Source organism: Erythranthe guttata, chromosome 3 (genome assembly GCF_056151865.1).
Source record: "Erythranthe guttata isolate IM_541 chromosome 3, IM_541, whole genome shotgun sequence".
Lineage (NCBI taxonomy): Eukaryota > Viridiplantae > Streptophyta > Magnoliopsida > Lamiales > Phrymaceae > Erythranthe > Erythranthe guttata.
Window position 1 is genome coordinate 936,688 of NC_142535.1, and position 13,081 is coordinate 949,768.

General features: G+C 34.2%; 1 protein-coding gene across 2 annotated transcripts; it reads right to left on the bottom strand.

The window, feature by feature from the left end:
• Positions 1-8,506: 8,506 nt before the first annotated feature.
• On the bottom strand, positions 8,507-12,610 carry LOC105951064 (Pentatricopeptide repeat (PPR) superfamily protein). Of its 2 annotated transcripts, none has more exons than XM_088815348.1 (3): positions 9,380-12,610; positions 9,008-9,283; positions 8,507-8,784 (listed from the first exon to the last, which is right to left on the bottom strand). In XM_088815348.1, exons 1-2 carry the CDS (start codon positions 12,476-12,478, stop codon positions 9,281-9,283), a joined length of 3,102 nt encoding a protein of 1,033 aa, XP_088671474.1. In that variant the 5' UTR covers positions 12,479-12,610; the 3' UTR covers positions 8,507-8,784; positions 9,008-9,280. The 2 variants fall into 2 exon arrangements, with proteins under 2 accessions (XP_088671474.1, XP_088671473.1); XM_088815347.1 differs by having other exon boundaries at positions 8,507-8,933.
• Positions 12,611-13,081: the final 471 nt, after the last annotated feature.

Here is a 13,081-nt window from a genome sequence, read left to right on the forward strand (position 1 = left end):
ATACATATCATTACATAGATCGATTGGTCAACTTCGTGTTTTCAGAACTTGCAATTATGATGATAATTCCTAGGTATTCGCAAGCTTAACATTCAACGGCACTTAGTCACTCACTATTACCAAAAACCACAAATCATACAATTGCTTCAAGTATCCAATATTTGCAAGTTAAAAATAGAGAGAATTTATACTTACATGCATATATTTGACTCCAAATACTCACCAAATTATTTTACTCAACTAATATTGAACAATAAGCTATTGGGATCATTGGGACTTTGTGGCTTTCAATTGTTAGGCTCTTTGGTCCGAGGTACGTAATATGGGAATGTGTGGCTAATTTTCTTGAATTGAGGTGATTACGCCAAAATTTGAAAGATAGGCAATGAATTCACCTCTAGGGACTTAAATAAACTCGATTCTCCAAAATTCACACGTCAACACTTTTGCCTTTTAGGCAATGGATCGAGTTTTCAACCCAATTCACAACTAGTCCATATTTCTCTCTTCTAATCTATTCTTCTTCTTCTTCTTTTTTTCTCTTTTTTTTTTTTTTTTTTCGAATCGAAGAATTTATATATATATATATATATATATATATATATATATATATATATATATATATATGAAGATGCACATATATATCTATTATTATTATTTTATTTTATTTTTTTTTTCGAAGAAGAAAGATCTTATAAGAATTTTTCGACCGACCTCCAAGGGATAATTATTCAAAAATCTCCACTTTTCTACCTTCTACACATTAGCTAAAAGAAAGAACACCTTTTCTCCGAGGCTCAAATCAAGGTTCTAAGGATAATTTGACAAAAAGGGTAGGCTTGAAAGGCTCAAACGGTTCAAAGAAGGCCCAAATCATATCCCAAATCACTTACTATCAACACTTCGTATCATAAATGTCCTAAGGTGAGATTTAAAACCGAACAAAGCATGATTGAGCACAAATAAATTCCAAATTTAAAATGCAAAACATTCAACCAAAGCAATGCACAAGGTGTGATTCCTAGCAATAATTCACTTCTACGTTCCGTTGAATCGAAAGCTAAACGAATACATACTCCTTATCAACATAAAACAAGTAATCTCATCATCAAACATTGACCATCTCCCATCATCATAATTCATCGATGCATCGAAATAATTTTTTTTTTTTTTTTTTTTTAAGATTCGTCAAGTCTTCGTCTTCGTTCTCTTGTGCTCCTTGATTGCGTGTAGAAAGATGAAAGATAAAAACTAAAGATAAAAGATTCCCCAGATCTAATTGTGTGCTTTTGGCCTTTAAATAGGGTGCAAAAATATAATAGGGCGGGTTTCCTTGTGTAATTAAAATTCCTTCACTGCGCCACCTCGACCATCCGGACGGCCGTGTGAGATTTATGCCTGAAATCCGCACGGCCGCGCGGTCTTCAATTCTTCAGAAATCTGATTTTTTCACTTTTGGCCCACTTTTTCTCCGAATTTGCAGTTTTCACCCCATAAGTTTCCAATTCTTCAATTTGCACCTAAAATACAATTAATAGCCATTTTAAGCACCAATTATCGTTAAAACATACCAAAAGCTCCAATTAAAAGGTATAATTAAGTGTATAAATATACACTTAACATACGGCTTACCTCAAGTCTAATGGCGCTAAACAGTTATATGATGTGCTAACAACGAATTATGAAAAACGTCGTCAATAAAATACGGTACTAAGTGATTAAAAAGCCTATTAATTTTTCTTTTCTTTTCTTGAAAAACATGATTGTATGGACTTGGATATATATAAATATACATATTTATGTCTTCTTGATCGGTATTTCGTCGTCGTTTTCTTCTTCGATGACAGATCCATATCTCGTAGAACCGACGAAGAACGCCATACCATCCAACGTACCTTTCATGTACTTCAATTAATTCGTGAACATCGAAACCGTACGTAAGGTACGGACCCCGTTTGCGATCGTGAAACCAGGGAGTGTTATGTTTCCATGGAGGCGATTGAACGTCACTGTAGCCTTCTCACGATATCAAATTTCAAATTTCAAATTTCAAATTTCAACAAATTTTGATTATATAGTTGAAATGATTTGGATTTTTTTCTTCCGTACGGAATATAATCTTTGCAAGAATGGAAAATGAGCACGATAAATAAAAGAGTTAATGCAAGAAAACGGAGAATACGAGTAAAACTATGAATCAAATTATTCGATGAACGACTTTTAAATTTGTAAAAAAAAAAAAATTAAAAGTCCCGCAAATATCAACTAGCTAGCCGGGTCGGTTTTTAAAACATTGTTTATATCTAATGGGATGGCGAGAACCATGTCAGTGCAGGGTTATTAATTCTTCTAAAGTTTCGAATATCATGCGAATATATAGTAGAAAGGAGAGAAATTCTTTTCTTCATAATTAAAGACGCCTACATCGTGGCCACCGTACGGTTTATCGTGATCCCAAGGCGGTGGAGTGAGTTCCTTTGTGTCGGTGAAATATATCGAATTCGGCTCGACAATATTCTCGTCCGTTTCTTCGATGACGAATCCGTGACCCGTCGAACCAACGAAGAATGCCATACCTTCCAAGGTAGCCATGCCAATCAACTTTAGTTTATCATCTTCGTCGTCTTCATCATTAGCAGTAAGATTAACAATTAAGTCAAGTATACGAAATCATCGACGAAAGATATCGGGATGGTGGTGGGATCTTCGCACGGTTGGCTAGCTTTGTGCAATTCGGGGGGCAGCTTCAATAATAATAATAATAATAATAATAATATGAATCTCTATAATCCCGTCTCTCAGAGTATCTTCGATCTCCCGTCGTTTCCTATTTCCGTACCGTCAAAGGTCATCCTATCTTCGATCTTATAACTTTAGTGTTCAAGAAGTCGTTGTTAAACTTGATGCTGCTGCAGACAAAGATAAAGTAGGTCTGCATTTCACGGAGAATACATTGGATGCTATGGCATTCTTCATTGGTTCGACAGGCCACAGTTTCGCCCTTGAACCGGACGAAATGGACGAGAATATTGTCGAGCCAAATTCGATCTATTTTACCGACACAAAGGAACTCACTCCACCGCATTGGGATCACGATAAACCGTACGGTGGCCATGATGTAGGCGTCTTCAATTATGAAGAAAAGAATTTCTCTCCTTTCGACTATTCTCTTGATTTTCGAAACTTTAGAAGAATTAAGCCCACACCAACATGGTTCTCGCCATCTTATTAGTAGTTAGTTTCTTTTTTTTTTTCTTTTAAGGTTTTTCTTATCACCTAATCATATTTCTTATCATCTAAGCAGCACCCACAGCTTAAGCATAAGCAACGAGATATGCAAAAAATGCAAGCTCTACATTTCCCTTTTGGAGTGGTGGGCCCCCACTTGCCAACTCTCACAAGGGCAATCATAGGTGACGATGTTAGGGATAGATCATCTAAAGTAGTCGAAATAAGATGAGCTGGAAGAGCTAAGTGGATCACTGGCTCACGAGCTTGATGATTCCATAACACCTGCGATCAGAGAACACGTAAACTAAGTCAGCGGTTTGATCCGGCGGAAACACCTCCGACACTCAATTCAGACGTGTAGAATGCAAAGGTTGTAGAGAGAATTCATTGAGTGGTATTGCGAGAATATTGAACGTACCATAACAAATGAATTATAACATTTATTTATACTAGGCTTGTTGGGCTAGAATTAATTAATGGTAATTGTCGGGCCCGAACCTTATTTGAAAGTTTTGGGCCTTCACTATAGTGGTCTTCAAAATTGGGGTCGTGACCCAGTAAGGTAAGAGATTGTAGGCCAATTGGGCTGGCCCAATTAGGCATATCATTAAGCCCCACTCTCGAATCAGTGTGGGAGCCAAATCCAAAGGGGTTCCGGATCGTGTCGAGAGTAAAAAAATGTAGCATTCTTTCGTTAGAGCGTGGCCTTATAACAAATTATTTATTATTATTAATATTTTTTTTTTCTTTGGCATAAGGTTATATATAGAATTGGTGGTCCCAACTCGGTAAAAATGTATTAAATTAACATTTCGCTAAATTAATAGAATTTTGTTAGTCCCGACTGTATGAATTTAAAGAGGTTTAACTGTATAAGCATATATTTTCCTTCTCGTCTCTGTTTGATTGAATTGAGTACGTTACTAAAAACACGATTGCATGCAGACAAGCACTCGAACACTGATGTTATATATAGGCATATGTTTTCGTTCTTGTCTCTGTTTTCTAGCTTCTTCGGCTTTTTTGAAGCTACTAGACTTTTTATCTGTTTGTTGATAGGGCTCGTCGTCACGGCTGCATTTTTCAATATCTTAGGCAAGATGGTACGTTTGTGAGGATATTAATATTGCAAATATACGTGTATTTTCTTTTCGGATGCTCTATTAAAATTAGTCTTCACCGTAACTTCGGGTATTTATATGTTGGAAATTTTTCCAGGCGAGAAGTTGTTCTTAGTTCCATTCTTATTTAATATTTCATAATTCGTTCGTTCTGAGCTGTGCGTTGTACGTAGTATATGATCGATCTTATGCCTCGTATGCTTCTGCTGCTTATAGCCTGAATAAACTAATGCTCCGAATTTCTTTTTGTTTTCTAAAATAATTTACTTTTCGTGCAGGGATTTTTCACCCTGAATCCGATGTTCTTGTTGTTGTGTTTGGTGCAGTGGTACATTTTAAGCTTATTATGGACCTTAATCGAAACGAAAGTAATGCATTGTTCATTCTTGGGTACATTCCGTGTAGGCGGCCCAAAGACCGAGACTTAAATGCATACATATTCAGACCAAAAATAGTTTCACAAAAAAAGACCAAACCTTTGTCTTTGGCCGAAAATACCGCCCATAATATAATATAAATCAATTTTATCCACGAAATTATGAGAGACATGAAGCGGTAATTGAAAATGAGACAATTAGATTTTGTTTCTCTTATACTAAATAAATCTCAAAAAAATTAATTGGACAATAGTACTATAGTTGGAACTTGGGGAGGCTCTTCAATAATTTAATCAAAAAAAATACATGAACCTTTTTTTTGGTAAAAATATTTTTTTGTGAAAAAATATAATTTTTAAATATCTCAATGATATATATTATTATTTTTGCACATTTTTGTTTAGATAGCATTGACGAATATATTTTTTTTATTTTTTATTTTGGTATCCTACAAAATACTACTAAAACTATTAAAATATTTTCATTAGCTTAAAAAATTCTTCCGATGTGCATTTCACATGATTTATTATGTTTCGATGGTGCGAAGTGTTATTAATTTTTTTTCGAGGGTACAAAATGTCAAAAACCTATACTTTAAGGATGCAAAGTCGAATTAAGCCATTTAGTTAATGCTTCAAACAAAGGGAGGTTGGAACATTGATAGCGGGAGAGGAGCAGATCTGAAGTGTTGCAGCAAAGATGGATAGAGTACTGGTAGAGAAAAAAATGTCATTGTCCTAATTTAAAAAAAAAATAGTGCAATTGCGCTATAAAATAATATAAATATGTGTGCTATGATTGTATATATGGAATTAAAAATTGTTATCTACATTGTCACGCGCCTGCGTGCTTACTATTTAATTTGATATTGCATAATGTTTTTTGTGGTCCATGTGATTTAATAAGACATATATTTATATCATTTACTAATATTTACATTGGGCATGGGAAAGATATATTCATGTCATTTAATAGGACTTAATCATTGTTTATATTTTGTTTTTCTATTTAAACCACACAATTCATCATTAGTTAAACATACTCTTTTTGTTCGAGTGAACAAAGTAAAAGTGATATTTGGAGAGTTGTAGGTTAATCTTTATAAACTCTTTTAAATTGGTGTTTTCATTTGCCTCTATCTATATAATATTTTTGTCTTTTTATAAGTCTTTTTATAAGTCTTCTTAAAATTGTTTCCAAATATAAAATACGAAAAAACACATACTTTGTCGGGTTCCTCATGTCTCGCTCACCTAAATATACTCTACCTATCCACTTGTGTCAGTTTGGGGTACATGTACCCCCTTTGTTTAAAGGTCCTTCCTGCTTTTTTGGGGAGTCTGGTATGGGTTACTTCAACGCTGTAGCGCCGGTGCTCAAAAATTAGCTTGAAACATATGATACATAGGAGGACCAAACACTTGTTGACTCAATATCAACTGAAATCTCCGAATATCAAACTCAAAGAAGGTATTCTTATTTCTCTCTCATACTGTTATAATTCATTATTTGTCTCTAACATATTTGATCAATGATAATTTTTATAATTATTCTCAAAATAAAAAATAATAATTTTACTTAGTCTCTCGGCAAAATTGAATGAAGAAAAGAGAGATAAATTTTTCAGTGTCAGTTTATTTAATGCTTTCATTTTTTTGATGGAGAATAAAGGTGAAAAATATAATTCAGTATGAGTTTCAATCCTAGATTGCATTTCTAATTATTCCAAATTAAAAAGCTTATTTTACTTATTATTTCCCACAAACTTCATCATTTCATTATACTCGTGAATCGAGATAAAGTAAAATTGAACTAAACGAAAAAGAAATATTATAATGTACATTTGTCGATCAATCATTATATAAGTATATTTATTTACAATAGAGGATTAGTTACAAAAATACATAAATAATAACAATAATCATCCAAATATCACCTTCGTCTTCTTCATCACCTTCTTCGAGTTATATCCTAGTATGAGTAATTATATACCTAATACTACAAATTAAGGCTATGATTATTATTTTCCACGTCTTGCCTTCAATATTTATCAGAATGCCTAGTGCAATTCCGATAATATTGTCGGCAAACCCAAAATCAACGGTGATCCTGAATTGTACAAGAATTGAAATTAAATTTATGGCACATGAAATGAACATAACTAGGGAATATACGGCCTTAAAATATTCCCCGAGTATAAGTGCAAGTACGGGGAATATCATCACATATAGCGCCTCGAGAGCTCTGAGTATGCGAATCTTTACTTTGACATCTCGTATCGACTTGTACCCATACGAGAGCAAGAGCGCAACAAACACGAGCATAAAATATATCGCAGCTCCAAAACACATGTGCAGAACAAAAACAATACCGTAGTGGCCGAGGCTCGGGATTTTTATTTTGCTCGGAATTATGGGTTGCACGTATTTCGTTTCAAAGCCGAGGAGTAAAAACATTACCCAAGAAAGCGTTACGCATAACAAATGCGTACTAATCCACAGCCACCTGCACCGGATGATTTTTAGTAGTAGTTTCCTCATCTGAACATTAAAAAATTGATGCACCTTCTCCTCATCTCGCTTCTTCTCAAGTATGCGTAAAACATCAGATAAATGGACATTGGAAAATTCATCTCGCTTTTATTCATCCAATTTTTGCTGAGAAACTACCAATTATTCATGTTATTAGTTTCCCTTTGTCTTCTACAAACATTTTTTTTCTTCCTCGTTTTATTGATTATTATTATTATTATTATAATATATATATATATATATATATATAATTTTACATAAAATAAGTTGCTAGTTATTGTGTAATATGAATGATCAAATAAAATAGGGTAAATTACAAACACCCCCTGAGGTATGGTCAAATTACAAAAACCCCCCTCTTGTTTGGATAATTACATCTACCCCTCAACTATGATTTTTTCTTACACCTCCACCCTTATGGTGCCAAATTCAACATAATCATCTAGATTTCGTAAAATGTGCTCTAGTTTGTACTCGTTTTGTGTAAAAATACAGTTTCCGATGCACCACAAACTGGTATATACAAGCTAAAAATCACATATTATGATCATCTTGCTTCATAATGTAGAGTTTGAATGCGATAAAACGGGTACAAAAGTGATAATATTCCATATAATCTCGAAGATTCCACTAAATTTGAGGAGTGGGGGGTGGTTGTAATTATCCAAACAAGAGGGGTGTTTTTGTAATTTGACCATACCTCAGGGGTGTTTGTAATTTACCCAATAAAATATTATAATAAAATTCAATAAAATTTTAAATGTTTACCCGCTAATATAATCTTTGTATGGGTTCTTGTTCATGTTAATAATTAGAATGATCTTATTTCTCTTAAACTCCTATCTCCTATGTGTATAATAGAAAATTTCAAAATATGAATAAATTGTTAAGTTTAAATTCAATTGTCATTAATTAACTCTAAAAATATATTATTTGTATATTATGTATAAAGTTCTACCAAAATGTACGTTAATATACAATGTTTAATATATATATATATATATATATATATATATATATATATATATATATATATATATATATATATAAAATAACAAAAGAATTTTATTATAAAATGAAAGAATAGATAAATGGATATTAAGTTTGGCAAATTAATTGGGTGATCCTTATTAATTATTTTGATATTTAATACACTACAAATTAAAAGCATAATCGGCCCCCCTCATAAAGATTTTAATACATTTGACCCCCTCGTACTTAAAATCCTGGTTCCGCTATTGATTAAGACGAATCTCTCAGATTTCATTACCACATATATAGGATCAAGTTTCTCACAATGCTACCAAATCTGGGATATTAATTACACAGACCAAATAAATATTACAATTTTAACTGTTTTACTATTTTCTGAATTTTTTTTAATTAAATTAAATTATAAAATGCTTAGGATATAACCACATGCATAGTTTTGCTTAAACATTTGAAGCTGTAGTCCTGCTCAATTCTTCATCGGCTCGAATGTAGAATGCGGAAACTTTTCTAAAGAAGATGGCACGACTATACCTGCATATATATGTACGTATCACAAATTACGATGACGAGGTAATACAGTTAAGACATGTTCCGTTTATCATCTGCACTTGTCGGAGAGAGAAAATGAGGTTTCGAAAATTCTTCGAGCAGCTTCATCGTTAAACTGGTTTTGAAAGCAACTGAAAAAAGAACAAGTAAATTAAAGCATCTTATTAGTGGCATAACAAAATAATTAAAAAATAAAATAAAATACCTCGAAGCGATCCCGATTCTTAGCAAAAGATGTTCATATATAGTCGAATATGTCACCAGTAATCCCCACACGAACAAACCCCATCTTTAAAATGGCGGAACCTAATAAGCCAAATCGCTTATCTTTATTCGTATCTCCTCGTTCGATGGATGGCTCTTATCATTTGCAGATAAGATATGAACTTACCGTGCAATTTAACTTGCCATCGACGAGCTGATTTCTAAGAGCAATCTCAAAGTAAACGAGCTTCTTAATATTCCCTCCGAACTCGAGTTACTGCATATTAATAAATTCATTAATTAATTTAAAAAATAATAAATAAATAAAAATTATAGGAGCTGTTAATTTCCAAGGAAAAATTATAAGAGTTACCATTTTTCTTCTGCTTTTGATATCCAACTTTTTCTTCAGCACAACCTGTGCTAAATCCGGTTTGCCTTCTCTATTCAGACCATATATAATATTCCGAAAATTAATTGTGCTCGGAATAATCCCATCGTGCAGCATTTCCGAAATAAGTCTAGAAGCTTCTTCGGACTTTCCTACTCTACACAGGCAATCAACAAACATGGAGTATGTCTTGAAATCGGGTAACGGGCCGTTCTTTTTTATATTACCGAAAACATCCCAAGCTTCCGTAATCTTCCCCAATCTCACGTACCCACAAATCAAAGCTGAATAAGTAACGATTGTAGGATGACAACCCCGTTTCTTCATTTCCTCTAAAGTTTCCAAAGCTCGATTTATTTCTTTCTCCTTGAGAAAATGAATTATTAGAGATGTGTACACATGTACAGTTGGATGAATGCCTTGTTTTTCCATACATTTTATCTTTGCCAATGCATCTTCCAATCGCCCCCTTCGTAGAAAACAGTGAATTAAGCTGCCATATGTGTACTGATCAAGAAGATATTTTTCGGAACCGATTTTATCCATCAAAGCTAAAGCATGCTCCAATTTCTCTGCCCGACAAAGGGCCCTGAAGTATAAGGAGTAAGATAGAGGAATTGAGAAACCGAATTTACGTAAAGAATCGATGCAACTTTTCGCATCGGATAATTTATTGACTTCGCATAAACATCCGACGTAGGTTTCGACCAATTCTTTATTAGGAGCAAACCCAACACGAAGCATTTCTTGATACAAACGAATTGCTTCATCGACTTTTCTGCCTTTTTTGCCACAAAGAGAAGTGATCAAAGAAGTGTACGTGCTTTTATCCGGTTTACAACCGCTAATTTTCATCTCTCCGAAAATTTCCAAAGCAATATCGGTCAACCCTGTTCGACCGTACTGCATTATCATGATTGTCCATGTGTCGGGTGTTATTAAGCAACCTTTTCTCCGCATCTCGTGAAAGAGATTTCTCATTTCTTTGAAGTTTTTGCCTTGACCTGAAATTTTCAATGCCATGTTGTACGATTGTTCGTTGTGGTTATAACCGGTTTTTGCCCCAACCCACGAGAAAAACTTCAACGCATTGCTAATATTAAGCGCACTACTACGCAAAATTTCCACCACTAACTCTGGACAAAACTGGAAATTCAGCTTCTCCAATTTCTCTTGTATAAAACACCAATCAAATGAGCCAGATAAAATTTGTCGAACTTCTTGCATATCAGAATTTCCATCGAATCTTGCGGGGCCCGCAGAGTATTTCGACAACCTTTCTTGAACTGTTCGATCTGGTTCCGATTTTCCTATCGATTTTGGTTGACTGCATTGACCGTCAATTAGTACCCCATCGAGCTTCTCTGTCTCTCCTTTCTTCTTCAGGTGAGATAGAACGTGCCTAATGATATCATCTTGAATATTCACTTTTCGAACCTTCATTTCATTCAACGTCTTTATAATCTCATCCGTACTGCAAACTTTACAGAGCTCATTAATGAAAATCGTGTACGATTTGGAAGTTGGCTTGATTCCTTTCTCATCCATACTCATGAATACTTCCCATGCTTCGGAAATACAATTTTTTCGAACGTAACCAACAGCCGCAGCAGTTATAGCCACACAATCTAATTCCAATCCCATTTCGAGCATCTCATCGTAGAGCTCCAACCCCTTCTCAAATTCATTCTTCCAGAAAAGGTGTTGCATCAAATTCGTGTAAGTAGAGACCGAGATATTTCCGTATGTTTTCGCTTCTTCAAAAAGACTAAGTGCTTCAGCGACTTCATTTCTTCTCAGATACGTACTTATAAGAATTCGGTATATATTCTCATCAAATACGTTCTTTTTCTTCATTATTTCAAGTATTTCCATTGCATCCGTAATCCTATCTTTGCTACAAAGCCCTTTCACTAATGTTTCAAATATTCCAGCATCGAGAATAACATTTTTATTCTTCAAGTCACGAATTAATTCTAAAGATTCTCTTATTCTCCCTGCAATACAGAAACTCTTTAGCATTAAATGGTAAACCTGAGGTTCGGAAATCTCGGAATTTCTTTTCATGTTTTCACCGACTAAATAAACGGAACTAACATCTCCAGACAATGCAAAGCACTTAAGTAATTGTTTACACAAGCCCAAATCTAAATTCACCTCGTTATGTACCATATCTTTATAGAACTCCAATGCAAGATCGGATCTTCCACCATTACAGAGAGCACCGAGCATTATTTTATAGGCAATTGCATCAGGCTCGACACCAGATTTTCTCATGTTCTCAAACACCAATAACGATTTGCTAATCAATTTTGATTTACCATAATGTGACAGAAGAATAGTCCACGTCTTAACATTCATATTACAAGAACTCCTCACCATTTCTTCGGCTAAATCCTCCACCAAACTCAACTCCTTAGCTTCTCCAGCCACGTTTATCATCATAGTAAAAGTGTTCGTCGTGTGCCGAAACCCTTTACTTAATTTCACCCAATTGAAAAACCGCAAAGCCAAATGAGGATACTTGAAACAATTCTTCAATACCTTCTCGACAACTTCCTCATTGTAATTAAAATCAGCTTTTTCGAGCCTCTCCTCCATCGGGGGCACACCGTTTTCAGTCCTAACAATCTCAGTCACCTTACGAACGATTGGATAAACATCCGTGAATTCGATTTCATCCAAAACCGCATTCTCGTTATCTCCTAAAGCCGATAAATTCCCAATCTTTATAAGGTCTGGTTTCTCCTCGGCATTTTCACAAACACCTTGCAGCTGGTGCAGTGGCGATTCCACACCTGCCATATTTCCTTTCAACTGCGATTCTTTCGATATCGAAAACCCACATGGAGCATCTCTATCCGCCGCAATACTTTCAGTTCCTAAAATTCCTAGAATTTCATCGAACAGGGCCCCGAAACCATGCAACTCTTTATCAACTCTCTTGGGATTTTCCAGTGATTTTGATGACAGAATTGAAAGGCACTCCTTCTGAATAAGCCTAGATGCAATAAACTGTGAAATTATCAAATTATTGTAAGAAATCGAATTAAAAGTTCCAATCTTGAATAAATATCTCATTCTTGCTGATATGATTCTGCAACGTCTGTGTGACGGCACCTCTCTTGCAAGAGAGAAAATCAGAAAATAAGATTTTAATTTTTTTTTTTTTGTTTTTTTTTTTTAGAATGAGAATGAGAAAATGAGAAGTTACTTAATTAAGTAATTAATTACGGTTAAATCTCTATAAATTAATATAGTCGGATTAGTTAAATACTATTAATTTAGTGAAATATTAAATTATCGAATTAATAATTTAGTATGTTTTACCGAATCGGAACCGGAAGAATTGATAATTTAAGCGAGATTATTAATTTATCGAATTTTTACAGGAGAACTAAAAGTAGTGTGGGAATTATGTCGGAATTACAATTTAATATGATCATGCAACCTAACCCTGAAAAATCTCTCTGGAATCACTTTCTTTTTTCAAGATTGTTTTTGTGTAATCGAAGAATTAGCAAGTTTTGTACATAAGTGTGACTAGATCACGAGTTATATGCAGCACGGAAATTTCAACTTCTTAACGTATTCGTGTTTCGTACACGTTTCGTGTCCGACACTCGAGAACACCTACTGAACACTCAACGGGCCATTGGCAATTTCTAAAAAATTAAAAACATG

What these genes read in the sequence shown, in the direction of transcription:
- LOC105951064 (XM_088815348.1), bottom strand. Translation starts at nt 12,478, where the DNA reads ATGAGATATTTATTCAAGATTGGAACTTTTAATTCGATTTCTTACAAT.